General features: G+C 44.1%; 1 protein-coding gene across 2 annotated transcripts in view; it reads left to right on the forward strand.

The window, feature by feature from the left end:
• Tmem131l (transmembrane 131 like) overlaps positions 1–17919 on the forward strand; it is a 142224-nt gene that overhangs the window by 82549 nt on the left and 41756 nt on the right. For both annotated transcript variants that reach the window (XM_021157333.2, XM_085835807.1), the window contains exons 8-11: positions 14355–14432; positions 14644–14797; positions 16291–16349; positions 16636–16744. In XM_021157333.2, coding sequence (XP_021012992.1) covers positions 14355–14432; positions 14644–14797; positions 16291–16349; positions 16636–16744 — 400 coding nt within the window. The remainder of the gene's footprint in view (positions 1–14354; positions 14433–14643; positions 14798–16290; positions 16350–16635; positions 16745–17919) is intronic.

Raw genomic sequence — 17919 nt, forward strand, 5'->3', positions numbered from 1 at the left:
ACAGCTTGCCTTCTTATACAACCCAGGACCAGCCAAAGGTCAACATCAAGTGATGGTGGCCTGAGACTTCCCACATCAGTCTTTAATCAAGCAAATTCCCCCATAGACTTGCCCATATGCAGTTCTGATTAGGGCACCTTCTCAATGAGGGTCCCTCTTCCCATGTAAACCTAGGTACATCAAGTTGACAACCTAACCAGCATAGATGCACACCTAGGAGTACAATTTTGCTAAGTGATATATTTTAGGAGCTGTCAAAACTTTTAAAAAGTGCTTACATCATTTTATAGTGCCACCAGCAGTGGTCATCAGCTTTGCCAACACTTCTTATCTGCATCTGGATTCTTTTAAAAACAAACATCCTAATAGGCATGAAGTCACTTGATTTGCATCTCCATAAAGGTTAAATCAAAGAGCATCCTTTGGCGTGATCATTGGAACTTGGGTATCATTTCTGAAGTAGTGTCTATTTATATAGCTGGAGAGATGACTCGGCAGTTAAGAGCACTGACGGCTCTTCCAGAAGTCCTGAGTTCAATTCTCAGCAACCACATGATGGCTAACAGCCATCTGTAATGGGATCTGATGCTCTCTTTTGGTGTGTCTAAAGACAGCTACAGTGTACTCATACTCATAAAATGAATAAATAATAAAAAAATAAGCTTTAAAGAATGAGTTGTTTTATGTGGTGTGAGGTAGGATGGGACTGTATGCATATAGACCAGGTTGGCTTTGAAACGCCCTATGTAGCCAAAGATGACCTAGACCCTCTCATCCTACCACTACCTCCTGAGCACTGGAATCACACATGTGCACATGTATATGGGCTAGGAGCAAGCCTAAGGCATGTTGGGCCTGGCTTGGCCAGCCGCCCTACATCCCTCTGCCTTTTGCTCATTGGAAAATGTGTTGGCTTTTTAGTTGTAAGCCGTAGAAGCGCTCTCTCCTAGAGAGCGGGACTTTTATCCAAGGCCATGATTTTTGCATAGTTTCTCCCACTCTGTACACTGTCTTCTTTAGCTAGTACCCTTTGAAGTACAAAAGACACAGAGTTTGATAAAAATCCCGTTTATCCCCTTTTCACCTTTGCTTAGTTACAGTTTTCGTATCTCATTTAAAGATTCTCGAAGATGATGACACTTTTATGTTTTAGGGTTTTGCAGTTTATCTTTGTTCCTGCCCAGTTTGACTTCAGTCTTGTGAGTGGTGTGAGGAAGACTTCGTGCTCATTCTTTTGTATGATGTGCTCAGGTGCCCATTCCATCTGCTGAAAGGCAGTGCTCCCACACTATGTGATCCTCCTTAAAGGCAGTGCTCCCACACCGAGTGGTCCGCATGCCCTCTGTTGTCATTTCTCCTCTCTGGGCTGTAGGTTTCTCCTTTGCTTTTCTCTGTACAGGGATTTGTGGCTTCATTCAAGTCAGACTCTCTTGGATGTAGCTCTCTTCAAAGTCAGTCTGTCCATCAGTCAGTAGATAGTCAAAGTCAGTCAGTCTGTCCATCAGTCAGTAGATAGTCAAAGTCAGTCAGTCTGTCCATCAGTCAGTAGATAGCTCTTGAGTGCTCCAGTTAGTACGTGGGCTGTGAATACACTCTGCAGTACCCCAACTCTTTTGCTGAGTAGGTTTTGAAGTTGACAGAACTGGTCCTTGTCAGAAAGCAGCACTGATGTTCAGTTCAGACATCTGAAGGCGTTTTTCAGAAGTCACCTATTTCACGGTCTCTTATCTCAGTCATGGTTAGGAAAAAAGAAATCTTAAAATGTTTACCAGGGCTTATTATATACTAGAAGTATATAATTTTAGAAGTAAAATCCTACAAAATTTAAACCAAAGAAGTAATTATGGAATTCCTAAGAGCATATCCCTACTGTAATATTTGTACACTCAGGCTGTTTGCTTGTGCGTCCCTGTGCTCCTTGTGTCTGTGGGCCTCTTGTTGCCAGCTCTCCTATCAGAAGGGAAGTCTTTCTTCTCAGTACTGTCCTGGGAGCTTTACTTCTGCTGCCAGTGCTCACTTGGGGTGGAGGGTCGTGGGCAGGGTATCATAATTCCTCCAAAGGGTTCTAGCTCTCCGGTGCTCAAGGCAGAGTTGTGCATTTTTCGTGGGATCTTGCTAGAAAGTGTGCCATGCAGAGCTAAGGAGTAAGATGTCTAGACAGAGACAAGCGCATCATCAGCTTTAAAACAATGTCTGTTTCCACTGCAAGGGAGGGAGCTTCATTTTGTTTAAGGAGAAAGGTGGAGTTAAGAAAAGAAATAAAATTATTTTACATGGAAATTAGACTAAGATGATAAGAGTGATTTAAAAATGTTTTCAGTGAAACGAGATTCATAGAATGTGTGTGTGCGCACATGCTTCGAGTGCATGCACACCTATGCACCTTGGGGAGTGTGTCTCTATGTTAACGTGATCTTGTGTACAGGGAAGTGCAAACTCCTTAGCTTTGTTATAATGCAAGGCCATCCCTAGCTAGGTCCAGTGGTCTCCTTCCTTGGAGCTCCTGACACTCTCTCTTCCGAGCTAACCATCTTTCCCAGAACACACCATCCCTCTCTACCAGCTCCTCCTCATGAGGTTTATCCTAGTCTAAGTGAGCTAGTTCCATATTCCAAGGCCCAGTTCAAACATAAGCTCCTCTCAGCATTCCCCTGACCCCCGCCAGCCCTATGCTGCTCTCTGTGGCTTGGCACCAGGCCCACACCCTGTTGTGATATGTCCCCCTGCTCTTCTGGGGACTCACCTAGATCGATGGCATCGGGTCCATACCCTATTGTGTTATGTCCCGTCTCTCCCCCCCCCCCCCCACTCTTCAGGGCCCAGTTGCCACCACTTCTAGAATGTCCATCCCCCCGCTCTTCAGGGCCCAGTTGCCACCACTTCTAGAATGTCCATGTCAACTCTCTGTGTAGTACACTGAAGGCCCTGGAGTTTTAAATAGCTAGGTGAGCCAATGGGAATTTGAGCTGATCCACAAATAGCACCTAAGCAGTCACTCCCTCCGAGTGAGGAGCTCCACCTTTCAGTGCCGCCCGCCCGCCCGGCTGACCTTCAGCAGACTGACCCGCAGCAGGTGCCATTGTTCTTAGTTTAGAAATTGTGGAACGGACTCAGAGTTCAAATGACTAGGTTGGAGGTCAAGATTAGAGCTAGGACTGCAAATGACACACCTGAGTTGCTTTAGTTTTTTCCCCCCAAATGTAGTAAATATCATAATGAGTTTCCTCTGTAATATTCATGATGCAGGAAAGAAAACGCCATTTGGCAACATTTTTATTATGGCAACAAAAATAGACACAGTTTAAAGCTCCACAGTGGAAAAAGGACTTGACCAGTTGAACTGTCAGCTTAGCCGCATATTAGCGCTCCTTCCAGACTATGATTTGGAGGCCCACGTGGAAATGTTTGACAAGCACGTAAGCCCAAGGTTGACAGTGTGCTCTTATGGTGTAGCTCTGGTGGCAGAGCATGTAAATACTATGTTAGCTTGCAAGAAAGCAGGGACTGATTGATACAAAGGCCATGGAGAGGTGTCACTTACTGGCTTACTTCCTCCAGGACCACCCACCCAGAGGTGCCACTGCCCCCAGTGAGCTGAGCCCTCCTATATCAGTTATTAACCAGGCACATGCCTAGCAGACTTGCCTAGAGGCCAGTCTGATATGAGGCATTTCCTCCTTTGAAGTTTCCCTTTCCCAGATGACCCGTGCTAGCTTGTGTCAAGTCAACCCTTTCGTGATCTCTTTTCCAAATTTATGACTGCCTTTGTCTTACTATGGTTATATACATATAAATATACACATAACTAAAATACAACCTGCTGAGTCTCTTTACTGTTGTTCGTATGTATATGTTTTCAGAGCTGACCTTCTGCTATTGGTAACCAGTTAGTGCCTCATCCCTGGGGAAGACCACTTCTCCCTTCTTCAGTGGTACTAATTGCCCATGGCTTTTTGTCTAAGGGTTGCACCCCATGAAACATGTTTTTCAAAAACATTTTCTTCAACACCTTCGTAGATCTAGACTTCGTAGATTCTCTCACACATAGAGAATGTTTTATTGATTTATTTGGTTGAGGCAATGTTCGAAACATGTGTTGTCTCATTATCCACCAGTTGTGTGAAAGGCTGAAGGGACTTGAAGTTTTTGAGTCTCTGTAAAATATAAATTGTTAAGAATGAAATTATGGGAAAGCTAGAGAAATTACAATTAAAGGGAATCTGTGGCACACAGATGCCACATGATGATACACTAATTTCTAAAAAGTATGTTTTCAAGATATTCTGTGATTGCAAAAATTATGATTTGTAACAAAACAAGAGAAACAAACCAGAGGAGTGAAAAGTAAAGGGTGGTGCTGAGGGAGGGTGGCTTTGATCATATGTGTGTGCGTGCGTGCATGTGTGTGTGTGTGTCAAAGCATCATACTGAATGCCACTGACAAATGCAATTAATACATCATAGTAAAAAAAAAGTATTACAGCCTGGCAGTGGTGGCACACGCCTTTAATCCCAGCCCTTGGGAGGCATAGGCAGGAAGATTTCTGAGTTCGAGGCCAGCCTGGTCTACAGAGTAAGTTCCAGGACAGCCAGGGCTACACAGAGAAACCCTGTCTTGAAAAACAAAACAAACAAACAAACAAAAATTACAAAGCACAGCCATCCTTGGCAGAGGTCACCATGATTGGTACTTGTTGTCTTCTAATTTGCGTGTGGATGAGGGATGACTCTCTGACAATGACCGTGTTGCTGTCCTGTGTGGTGAGAGAGTTCTCGGGTGTGTGATGTCTAAGACAGCCCTGACCAGGAGTTAGCCTTTGAGAACTGGCACAGCCTTTGCTGTTGGTGCATGATGTCAAGCCTCACACCTGCCAGGAACAGGTGCTGGAGCCCGACGGGAGGGTGTCCAAGTAGTTGCTGGTGTGTGGTTAACTTCCTGGGTGCTGATCCTGCCAGTTCAGTATGACAGTGGCATGGGGGAGAGGTAAAATCAGTGGCGGGAGGAGACTTGAGAGAGACTTTCCCCCACAGTTAGACAATGGGGAAAGGGAGAGGGCACGTTTTACTTAATAAAAGAAAGGTACTGCAAAAACTTATCTAGGATATGGAAGGGACCATAGAAAAGTTTAAGGGCTCCATAGTAGCCCTGATCTCCTGACTGTTGTATACAGTAGGGGAGGTTCAAGGGTCCCCATAGTGGCCGTGGTCTACGGATTGTCCCGCATGACTAGTTGTGTGGATAAGCAGTTTTCTAAGAGACACAGTTTAGATAAGGGATGTTTCCCCCTACTAGATTGTAAGCTGAATCAAGCTTTATGTCCTAACTGAGAAACGATGTGGTCTGGCAGTATTATATGAAGTAATAATTGAATTCATTAATAGAGAAATAATCTTAAGGAATTATAAGCTGTTTATGAAATTATGGCCCTCAGTTTTTTTAAACTTCTTTCAAATAGTCATTGTATTAGAATACTGTAGAAGGTCTTCTGTTAGAAGTCTTAAAGCTGCCTTGTTGAAACTCTGTTTTCTGACCAGCTCTGAACCCTGCTGTATGTGGAGAATCAGGCCTTAGAAAGCTAAGCATGTTTGGGCCAGGCATGTTGGAGGATGCTTTTATCCCAGCACCTAGAAAGCAGAAGTCTGAGTTCTGGCCAGACCCTACCTCAGAAATGGTTGGGGTGGGAGGGTAGACAGCATTTCAGCTCTACAGAGCCCAAGGTTAAGAGTTTGAGGCCAACCTGTGCTGCACAGTGAACCTCTTGTCTCAAACAGTCAAACAAAAACAAAAGAAGAAAGTTGAACAAAGAACTAAAAATTAGAGAAATAAAAGATCTTAGCCTATTTATATGACGGAGGCATGTTATTTATATGACGGAGGCATGTTCTCCTTCATCTCGGATTAGTTACTATCTCTCTGTTAGGTTAGGACACCCAGGGAGTGGAGGACATTTATAGCTGAAGGAGACACTGTCACCCGGCTCAGAGAAGGGGGAAGCTACAGGGTCTCCCTTGCAGGACTGGATCCTAATCTGCACTCACAACTAGGAGCCCCTGTGCCTCATAGGAAGGCAGCTGGGCTGAGAAGACAGGCGAGCTGGGGAAGGGATTCTTGGAACACTCCTGGATTCGTAGTCCTGGGCCAGTTGTCAAACCTGGAGCTGGAGGAAGAGAGCAGCCCTGTGCTTCCACCTTCCTGGGCCTGCCCCCAAGCAGCCCCCTCCCCATGTCTTTTGTATTTAAAAAATGCACTAGGTGTGCTGAAGTTGATGCTGCCAAAGTTAAACACTTGTTTCCTTCTCTGTCCTCATCCCAAGTCCTCAGCTATGGTTTCCAGGACAGCTGTAATGGGGTCACACTGCAGCATTAAGACACTCCTCTGTAGGATGGCTTGGCTTACCCAGTGATGTGTGGTGCTAGTGGGTAAAGAGAAGAACCCCCAAATCTGATTGACTGCACAGTGATCATGGGTGGCCTTGACACTCAACTAACCTTCCTGTGCCTCATTCTGTGAAGTGGTGATAGCCCTTCCTGGTAGAATAGGAGAAGCTCAAGTGGTGTAAAGAGCTTAGAACCAGTTCCCAATACACTGCTAAAATCCATTCCTCATGACTTTAAGAACGGTTTTTAAGATAAACTTTCTATTAAGAAACCGAAGGAAAACTTTAAAATCAGATTCAGTCTTCTGGCAAGGCATGGAAGTTGAAGGCTATAGACCCATATCAGTTGATCTTGGCCCATGAGTTCATAGACAAAGAATTTGAAGTCCTTCCTTATTTTGTCTTGGCCAGAGAGCTTCTCCAGGCCTGTGTGCAGCTGGGGAACCTTTGGTGTTTACGTCCAGGGCTCCCTCTCACTGTATTGTGTGTGTCTTTCCCAGGGTCTCTGTGCTGATAAATGTTTCAATCCTAAGGTTTTCTTGAGCTACTCTTGCATCTCAAGTTATTACAAGATCCCCAGGAATATCAGAGCATCAACCTTACATGCACTGAAATTGGAAGACATGTTCCTCCCTGCTCTCTAGACACCCATTCTAAGCATAATTGTTCCCAGTGTCTTGCATGTGTCTAAGACAGTATGGAGACAGCACATTGGGTTCTTAGGTGGTTTCAAGCCCAAGACCTTTGCACATACTGCTTGCTGGGCAGGTATGCCTGTTGGTCACGAGCCTCATAAGGTGCTGTGGAGCTGAGAGAAGCCACCTATCACGTGCTCTACCACTTTGTGGGTCTGTTTATTTCTTGTGTCTTGTTCATGATGTTCAACTGAATGGTGTCCAGACTCTGCATAGTCCTAGGCTGAGATGTGGGCTGCACTAGCCTTCCATCACTTCTCACTGTTGACCCTGGAGGCTTCAGACCTATTTCTTAAGGTTTCCCTTCTGTACTGCCTGCTTGCAGCAGAAGAGCTACCCTCAGCAAATTCCTGAGGGGTGCAAGAGCCCATATTGGGGAGCCATCAGCCTTGTGCTCTGTTTCTTCTTGGAGCAAACTCTTTACATTGCAGGGGAAGTGCTTTGCTTCCAGTGTTTTTGGCTTTGACCACTCCCACTATGAGCTAGGCTCTCAGTTCTTTTTCACTTAAAATAGCCAGCAAGTATGTTTGTTGCATAAGCTAGAGGAACTGAGGTCAAATCCCCAGCATCACAAATGGTTGTAACCCTCTGCTGTACCAAGATGGAGACAGGCAGATGGCTTGCTGACAGCCGGCATAGCTCTAGATAGTGTGTGACTGTCTCAGAGGAATAAGGTGGGGTGACAGGACAGGGCACCTGCTGTCTACCTCTGGTTCTCACACATGCACCCCAGGCCAGCACACACACATGCCCTCCCCCAACTTTTAAACAAACTGAAAAGAAGAGGAGAGAATGACTTCAAGTGGTGTTTCCAGCCTGTGAACACTTGGTTCCCAGCATGCTGAGCCCCGTGTCAAGGCAAAGCAGTGTATTCTGGTGAGCCAGCATGGAAGGACAAAACAGAGTTGTTAACCTTGTGTTGGCCAGGAAGCAAAGACTGGAGAAACAGTTAGTGGGGCCAGAAACCCCTTTAAGTGGGAAGGCCAAATTGTTTGCATAATGGAGGCCATTTGCATTTGGGTAGATCCACCTCATTACCTAGAGGTTACCTCACTCTAGATTGCTTGTATCTGTCCTTCAAGGTTTCTGGCAAGTATGCTGGGATTGGGGGGGGGGGCATGTGGTTATCATCCCCCCACCTTTGGGCTTTGAACTGATCGTTACATTAGATGAAAAGAATTTAAAGTATTTTAGGAACAACATGTTTCCCTTAGAACCTGAAGGAGTGAGGAAGAGGAGTTCCTCCTCACAGCTGCAGTGTGGGAGAGCCACTTTCCACACACATCCAAATTATTGTGGAACTAAACATAAGGAAGTGCGTTGTGAGTGAATACATAGAAGTAAACCGCCCCTCTCCCCTCCTCTGTGCCCAGTAGTTTGCACATGTGTCTCACTCTAGCCAGAGTGAATTCAGTAGCTCTCTCCTAAGGATGGAGGTTGGTTCTTAACAGTAACGAGGGGATGGCTGGGGTTTGGTTTTGAAATGATACGGATTAACCCTCTTTCTTGAGAACAAAACAAAAAACTAAGTCCAAGCAGCTCTTCATTTGTTTACATGTTTTATGAGTGTATCTGGAAATATAAGTAAGTTGTTTGTTTGTTTGTTTGTTTGTTTCCTCTTCCTCCGTGGGGGGACAGAAGGTCGTGATGAGGATTGAAACAGAATTACTGTTTAATATCAGGGAGAAGCAGCCATGCTGCCCTTCCTGATAATTGAGCTGAGCTGTCATCAAACACTGAATGATGGCTGTAGCATCTGAGAGTGGTGCGCAAAGGGCAGGGCCAAGGCTAGCTCTCATGTTGTCCAAGGCCATGGCTGGGCAGACTCAGTTGTTACAGCCTCATGTGTTTGGGCTGCCAGCTGGACTATCCCATGGCCTGTCCAGAACTTGTGTTCCTACTGATAGGCATGCTGACATAAAAGATTTAGCATCTGAGGCTGTGAAAAGCATCTAAGAAGAATAGGTTGTAAAGTTGGGGCTTTTCATTGGAAACCTAGTTTCAAGTATTTTGTTCATGTGGTCTGGGTGATTGAGCTCGGATTCTGCGGACTCTTCTGGGGATTCTGAGCACTGATTCTCATTTGGTGGCTGGCTGTTGTTGATACAAGTCATCAAAATGACTTAGGGCTTTACCACTTTATTTCCTATTTTATCACACAGTCTCAGAACTTCACATGTTGTTCTTAAATGTCTTAGCCAGTGAAAGGAGATGACTTCTCAGATCCCAGTTCCCAGTTCTGTACTCTCCTTTTACCACAAACCACCAGGCTCTATACAAAAGTAGCTTAAAGCATTTCTGCTGTCTTGAGTGCTGTATCTTGAAATGGCTTTTAAAATCTTATGTCTGTGCTGGCAAAGTTCTCTCTTCTATGTACCTAGGAAGAATAAGCTCTGCTAATTCTGGTTTACAAAAATAACTTCTCCCACTAGCTGGCTGGCCCCAGGACCTTTGATAAGTCACTGACCCTCCAAGCTACATTTCCTCCATGTCTAAAAGTAACAATACTACCATTCTTTAAGTAAAGACTTAATATATGTTATACTCTAGGCTATTAAAGTAAAATGGCACATTTCAAACATATAGAATTGTTTGGTTAGTTGGTTGGTTGGTTTTCTCAATTGCTCAGGCACTCTGGGGTAGGAGGGGACAGCCTTCCTGTTTTGCTTGCTCTTTTGGGTTCTTTCAGTGGAATTTGCAGTATTTTCATTGTTGTTCCAAATAGTTTGTATTTTGATAAAAGTTTCTCTGTTAAAGTTAAGATTGCAATAATTTTGTTCTTTTGGGAAAGAGCTGTCAACTTTTCAATTTTCTTTTGACAAATCCACACAATTCACAGGCAGTGTAGACATACTCCAGCTCCCCCTTGTGGGGTTCTGAAATATAATCTATCAGAAGGAAATTACAGTTTGAGTCTCCCTAAATCATAACTTATAAAATTAATAGCACTCTAAAGACTGAAAAATCTTGAGCCCCAACAGGACACCACAAACGTGATAGTCCAATATACACAAATGTTTTTCATTGGCAGAATTACTTTAAATAATGTATGACCAACCAAAGAAAACACATGGAAGGACTCATGGCTCCAGCTGCATATGTAGCAGAGGATGGCCTAGTTGGTCATCAATGGGAGGAGAGGCCCTTGGTCCTGTGAAGGTTCTGTGCCCCAGCATAGGCAAATGCCAGGGCCAGGAAGCGGGAGTGGGTGGGTTGGTGAGCGGGGGGGGGGGGGGGGGGGGATGGGATAGGGGATTTTCAGAGGGGAAACCAGGAAAGGGGATAACATTTGAAATGTAAATAAAGAAAATATCCAATATAAAAATAATGTGTGAAATTATGTCCAGGCTACATGTATAAAGCATTTAAGACATAAGTGAATTTTGTATTTAGACACAAGTCCCACCCTTAAAAGAGCTAATGGTATGTGAGAGAGAATATTCCAGAGTTAAACATTTCCTTTTTTAAGCCCCTAGAATAGAGAAGCACAGAATCTTGAGTGGTCTCTTTATGTTATGCTTTTACTGAGCACACAAATCTTGCTTAATTTGGCAGATTATAAAAATCATCTATGTGAAAACTTACCAAGAATAACAGAACATCAGCTTGTAAATCATATGAGGTCACTGTGTTCTTAATTATGTTTAAATTGTCATTCTGAACTCTCAACATTATTTATCCATTCAGAGAAAAGTTAGAGGGAAGGAAACTATTTTAGCCAAAAACCTAGTTCCAAGCAGCTCTTCATCTGTGCACGTTTTCCCAGCTGTGTGGTGTCTGTGGACTGTACACCCTCTGTCAGTTCGCCAGCCATATATCAACTCCCTCCTTAGGCAGAACATGGAGTTGAGTGCTTATGATCTACTGGAGAGGGTAGACCTGACCAAATTGTTATGGTGCAAGTGAGGAACGTTAGAAAGAGTTAGGTAGCAGGTGTCCCTGTGTCGTGATGGGTGGCTGCTCAGGGATGGCTTCTGAGGGTATTTACGCTGAGTCAAATTAGATAGCAAGTAGGGGATGGTGGTAGGCAGGCTAGGGAGCAGGTTCACTCTACAGGAACAGCAGTTTCAAAGATACCACCTAGAGAGCAGTGTAGCCAGTGTGGACATGGGGGTAAAAATAGGCAAGAGGGTTTGCTCTAACTTCAAGAAAGGACTTAACACTTAGGGAAACCCTTGAAGAATTTAAAGCAAGTCACTACACCATGGAGTTTGGGTACGTATAAACTCAACTTAAAAGGACAACTATTTTGCTTGTTTGTGAGACACAGTGTCATGATGTAGCCCAGGCTGGCCTTGATCTTGCAGTTCTCTTGCCTCCACCTCCACATGGTAGGTGCCGGCCATCGTGTCTGGCTTGTGAACTCACCCTTTGTGGAGAATGGAGTGGAAAGGGTACAGGGAGGAAGTTAGCACACCGCAAGTTTCTCTCTCGATTACTGTGGCTAGTGTAGTTATTTATTTAGGCTCTGTACTCAGCGAGGCTGGCACTCAGCATCAATATGGTGCAGAGCTGACAGAGTGCAGAAAGTAAAGTGCCCAGCTGTGTTCCAGGAAAGCCTCATTCGCAGAAACAGGCAGAAGACTGGAGTTAGGCTGGGGACACGGTTCGTCATCCTAGAGCCGCATTGTGTTAGGATTGCAGACGCTTGCATGGTTTGGGGGGATGGAGGAGGCCAGTGTAACTGGCTGTTATGGAAGCTCAGATGGTGAAGTGAAGTGGACTTCTCAGGTGTGAATAATGCCAGGGCTGCTGGTGGTGCTAAGATGATGAGTGAGTTTAGGACCTCCATGTGCAGCAAGGTGCCCAGCTTGTTGCAGAGCTCCCTTGGGAGGACGAAAGTGTAAGAAATGCAGCACCCAGATCAACCATGACTGATGGTCGGGAGACAGAAGCAGGGAAACAGAGAGAAGCAGGCTGTTTGTTTCATGTCTTTGGTGCAGGGATTTGTGCATAGTTTTACTTTGAGAGGTTGTTTGGAGTTTGTACTGGGAGTATGGATACCCATGTACTCTTGGCTGAAGAGTCTTCTCTCTCTGGTCCATATCTTGAATGAGAAACAGTCTCTGTCTATACAGTGCTCCTGTGTATCGCCTGCGCAGCTTCAGGAGGGCACATGGAGGGAGAACAGACACTCCTTCACCATTCACCAGCCAGATCACAATGGCCCTTGAAGATCAGTGGGGCAGGTGGAGCAAGCAGGTTGCCCTGACAACCTCATAGCGCTGTTCTGCTTTAGACAGAGTAGAATATTATTTACTAGCAGTAATTTTGTAAGTCTTTGTTTGATTTCACGTATATGCTCAAGGTATCTTGAATATTTTGTACTATTCTTAAACATGTAATATACTTTATTATTTTTTCCTGTACTTCAATTGGTATGAATGAGAACCAAAGTAATTCATTTTAATACTAAGGGATGAATCAGTGGGTCCAGGTCCCTAAATATCAAAAATCCCTTGCTTTCCCTTTGAGTCATAGCCTGATCCCTATAATGCATCCTTAGGTTTAGGGAAGTGATTCTGCTTACCCGTGGCTCTGCCTGGCATCAGGTACTCAGACATAATCAAGCAAGCTTTCTCTTTGCTGAGCTTTCCCAGTGCTCAGACTCTGGCTCCTGGGCTGAATATGTTTCTCTTGTACTGACTGTGACAGAGACCTTGTGCAGGAGAATCTGTCAAAGGCCATGTTTCTGAGATTTGTGTGCTGTGCTAACTTCACTGTTTCCTCTTATGTATGCAGCCCCACCCCAACCTGGACAATGGTATCCCTCCTTGATTGGGTTGTTCTCTTCTTCTCCTTGAAGTTCTATGAAAGATGGCTGAGATCTTTGAACTTGACAGAGTCCTGCATTCTTTCCTTATACTTCTGTATTCCATCCATAGCCCTTTCATGTGTTAAAAATGGCAGGCCGTTGACATTTGGACATCCGTTTTTTGAAGTTTCTGTCAGAGTCCAGGTCATGGCTTCTAGTGGTCATTGAATTGAAAGAAGGTACACATTGAAAAGCAAAACAAGCCAACAAACAATCCAGGAAGTTGATTGGGTATAATAGTGCATACTTGTAATCTTAGCATTTAGGCCTATGAGGCAGGGTGATCTTATGGACACTCAGAGCTATACTATGAGGCCTGGTTTCAAAAATCAAACCAGCCTGGAGCTGGAGTGTTGTGAATGGGCCTGGTGCTGTTTGTATTTTGATGCTAATTCTGTTCTCCTAGGAGGGGTTGCAGACAAGGAGTGAGTCATACTCAGGTGACTTCTTGTGAACCAATCCCCTACTGAATAAAGGAGCCAATCACTGGGCGAGTAGGAGGGACTTCTGGATTGGACAGAGGAAGAGAGAAACAGGAGAGAGTTCTTTTTGGATGGGGATAGCTTGAACAAAATGTAGCTACAAGTGTCTCCTGGTTTCAATGGCAGATCAGTCAGGATTCGCCACCTGGATTTAGATTTAAAACAAGGCTTATGAGATTAGGATTTCATTGTTGCATCCAGCTATTAAGTTACTATTGTTTCTGAATTAAGTTTGTACGGTGTTTTGCTTCACACTGCAGTTTGTCTTGGTTCAAGAGAGAAAGGTATGGCCGGCAAAGTGTGGGTTTGCCTGATGTGCACCACAAAGGCCGTGGGGGATTTGAAGCATGGGGCTGGCATGTTAGCGACTGGCCAGTGAGAACCTAGCAAGCTGGGTGGAGAGGCTGTGGAGCTCTGAGTCAGAGCGTGACTGCCGGGGCTAAGAGTAGCAGGGTGTAGCATAGGAACTTGCTGTGCCTTTTAATATTTCTTGCAACACTGGAGAGATGGCTTGATGGTTAAGAATACTTGTTGCTCTTGCCGAGTACCTCATTTTGGTTTCCAGCACTCTTGCATGGAGGCCCACAATGGCCTGTAACTCCAGTTTCAAAGAATCTATTGCCCTCTTCTGACCTTCTCAGACACTAGTACACATACACACATCTTTTAAAAAAAGGAAAAAATAGTCAATAGGTTATTAATGGTAACCCCACTTTAAAATAAAAATGTAGTTCTTTGTTTTAACCAAATACTAAACACACCCAAGGCAGTATACATGGGACATACATATTCTTGCTTCCTGCCTTACTAGGAATTTTCATTCCTTCCTTGAGAGTGTATGCCTACTGACAACAGAATATATTTCCAGTACAACATAGCATGCAGCAGTCAGCAGCTGCTTGGAACTCACTGCATGAATGACTCTCTCTTAGGACTGGATGATGCTTGGGGCCTCCACCTAAGTTCCCTTCCTTCTATCTTCTAGGCAGAGACCACTAATACCAGCCTCCTGCGGGTGCAACTGGAATGCAGTTTACATAATAAAGTGTGTCAGCAATTGAAGGTATAACAATATTTAGCAGATCTCAGTTTTCTTTCCTGCCTCTTAAAAATAAAAATGAAAACCGCAGTGTATTCTCATCCTAAATAGGCTCTTGCCTTGACTGTTTTCTTTTTTTCAACAATATGCAGTCTTAGAGCTCAGATGATTTTCGTTTTGTTCTGTTTGGTTTTGTTTTTGAGTTTTTCTTCTTTCCCCACACCTCCCATTTCAGAGTTGCTCTCTGGGATCTGATGATGCGCTACACTTGGAGATGAACATCATTGTAGCAGTGGAAAACTCCTCCAAGCAACCTGAAGAGAACACTCAAGCCCTGTTAGATCACCTCTCTATTGTCTATGTAGCTACTGATGAGTCTGACACCTCAGGTGAGGTGGGGCTTTACAGTTTCTGTTGTGGGACTAGCTCAGTTGAGTGTGCACTGTGTCCTGCCTCATCCACAAAACTGAAGCTACAAACTATCTTGCAGCATGGCCAGGTTTCCCTGAGTCATTATTTGGTTCTTTCAGAGACTCAAGGCAGCCTCTGCTTGGGGTGGTTTGCAGCAGGCACTGCTTCTCAGTCTGCAGCTGCCCTGCCTGCACCACTTCTGGGAGGCTAAGTAATCACAGCGAGCTTTCTGAGTCTCCTTGGGAATAATTTTTCTTGGCATTTTGCACAAATGGAATGGACTTGACTGCCTAAAATAAATGTTCATGGAGGGTTTGAAGTCTGAGTCTTGCTCCAGAATTACTGAGTTGCAGAAGCTCAGTTGACCAGATCGTGCTGTTTCGTATTCTTAGTAGCCGATAGCTGGTTGTTTCTGGATGTTTGACAACTTGGAGGAGAATTCTTTGGAAATGTGTATCCTACTTACTAGAAATAGCCTATTTTGGCCGTCTAGCTTTTGAAGAACACTTGCAGGAGATACATGCTGTCTGATGTATGAGATATAGACTATGCCATTTGCTGTTATAACAGCTGTGTTCACATTGAGTGTGTATTTATTACTCATTCCAAAAAAGATGAGCACAGTGACACAGGAAAGCCTAGTTACTCATCAGCAGTCAGCAGTGTCATGTGTGCAGGGCCCTCTCCTTCCTTCCCTGCTGCCAGCCTCCTACTGGGGACTGAACCTATGGCTTCCCATGTGTATCATTGCACTCTACAGTTTTAATTGTTGAGCAAACATCATTTACCTCCAGCATGTAGAGTTGGATGTAGTATCAGTAGCTAGAACTCCCCTGCCCTTTGGTTTACAGTTTGTTCAGTTTTTTTAATGTCCAGGTGGGTACCCAGACTGAGAAGACCCCTGACCTTGGGAAACACATTTAGATGATGGAGAAAGCGGAGCCTGCCTTGCTCCAAGATTCTAGAGTTTCATTCCTAGCAACACATTCATCTAGAGTGTGTTGCTTTAAGTAAGGAAACACAGGCTATCCAAATGACTGGAGAGCATAGCATTGCTTAAAACTATCTAGTTGGTTACTGTCATTCAAAAAGAGCATAGTATGTTAGTTTCTGTCAGCAGTGAAAACCTACGTGTTCAGGAGATTATATATATATATGTATGTGCGTATGTAAACACATGTGTGTGTGCATGTGCATGCGCACACATACACACACACACACACACACACACTCACACACACTCACCTTTCTGAGACTCAAAGACCCATCCCAAGTACATAAAGCTCCGTCTTTGATCCCCAGCATTGACCTCGTCCCTGCATGCGTCCCAGAAGATACCAAAGAGAATGTATTTTCCATTCAAGTTCAGTGTTGTAGAGATGTTTTCCTCTTTTTAGAAATGTATACTGTGTATAATTGTGGAGAGTCTGTGGCTTTTTGTAAACCTCATTGCTCTGATTCTTTTGGACAGATGAATCTGCAGTAAACATGTATGTACTGCATTCAGGAAACAGCCTTATTTGGATACAGGTAATTGCTGAGTTGCGCCTAAAGTAATTTGAAATTACAAATGTGCATTTTGCTGCAGGTCCTTAGGGATTCCGAGGAGCAGAGGCCTTTGTGTTTATTTTCTTTTGCTGTCATTTAAACCCACTGTCCCTTGATTGAGCACCCTGTTTGTGTGAAGGCTGTCAGCACCCCTTTCTGCTGTTGCAGACACGGCTGCTGAGCAGTTTCTGGGAATTTTACTAAGTGTTGTTTTCTGATGTTCTCCCGGTTGAGAGGAATAACTCAGACTTATTGCTTGTTGTTGCAGGATATACATCATTTCTCACAGAAAAATGTCCTGTCTCTGCAGTTTGAACCAGTACTGCTCTCTACTTCCACGACAAACTTCACAAAAATCGCCTCATTTACTTGCAAAGGTACTCAGTTAAGAGCGGGATGCTCCTGAGCTCCGCAGCTGGAGTTGGCAGTTTCACTCAGGGTAGTTCCGGCTGCAGTCGAGGCACAGTTTCAAGAAGTTGAGTAGGTTTTGTTCCTGTAAACCAAAGCCATTGGTGTGATCTAAAGCGGCTGTGGATGCCTCCTGTATTTTGCCATGCCTATAGGATTTTGAGTTTCAAGCTTTACTTGGTAGTGACTGTATATAGTTCAGTATGTGTATTCTGTTGCTTTCCTAGGGAGCAGAGTCACAGGGCCTCTGTTCTGTTCAGTTTACTTGCTAGAATGTAATGGTGAATGTTCATAGTGAGTTTATATCCAGTCCTAATTCTTGCAGTGTTCTTTAAAAAGAATTCCCATGGATCTAATTGCAGGGAAACATACCCAAACTCATTCATATTTAAAGAACTTCAATTTAAAGCAACAAGAGAGATGTAACTTATTGTAGAGATCAATAAGAATTAAAAATGCGTTAGTATTCTGTTTTTAATAATGAGGAAGGAAAAAAATGTGTGTATGTTTTAGCTGAGAACTGATGCAGGCTGTTGAGAAGGAAATTGATTAATCTTGATGGAAAGTTGTAAATGCTTTAGTCCTTACCTCTGTTTTAGCAGTGTACCCTACAGACATTTGTATTTTCACATCTGTCCCTATGCCAGACATGGTGACATGTGCCTGTAGTTAGTTACTGTGGTAGCGGAGACAGGAAGATCGCTTAAACCCAAGGAATTGGAGACTAGTTATGGCACCTCCTCCTCAAAAAATCAAAGCCTATAAGCAGAAACAGGGTTTGACAGCAGGGCAGCCTAAGAGCCCTTTTGAGTCCCTATATGGATGCACTGTGCAGCCTCTAGGAGACGTCCATATACACACTGCAGTCAGAATGCTGACATTAGGTGTTTAATGGGCTCTGAATGTCTCTGAGCGCACATAGCGTGCCTGCAAGAGTGTTCAAGACAGCACTGGGGTTTGCTGTGTGAGGTAACTGAGAAGTGGGCTGAAGGCTGACTCTACTTCAGTGGGTTTTTGTTAATGTTTGGATTTTGTTTGGAACCACATGTACTTTAAGTAGAAGCAGTTAGAATAGTGTGAGTTAAGAATTCAGCAGCAGTGATTTGATACCATGATGTGGATCAGAAGCAGCCTGGAAATGGTG

Source organism: Mus caroli, unplaced genomic scaffold (assembly GCF_978045245.1).
Source record: "Mus caroli unplaced genomic scaffold, Mus_caroli_1 scaffold_3, whole genome shotgun sequence".
NCBI classification, from domain to species: Eukaryota; Metazoa; Chordata; class Mammalia; order Rodentia; family Muridae; genus Mus; species Mus caroli.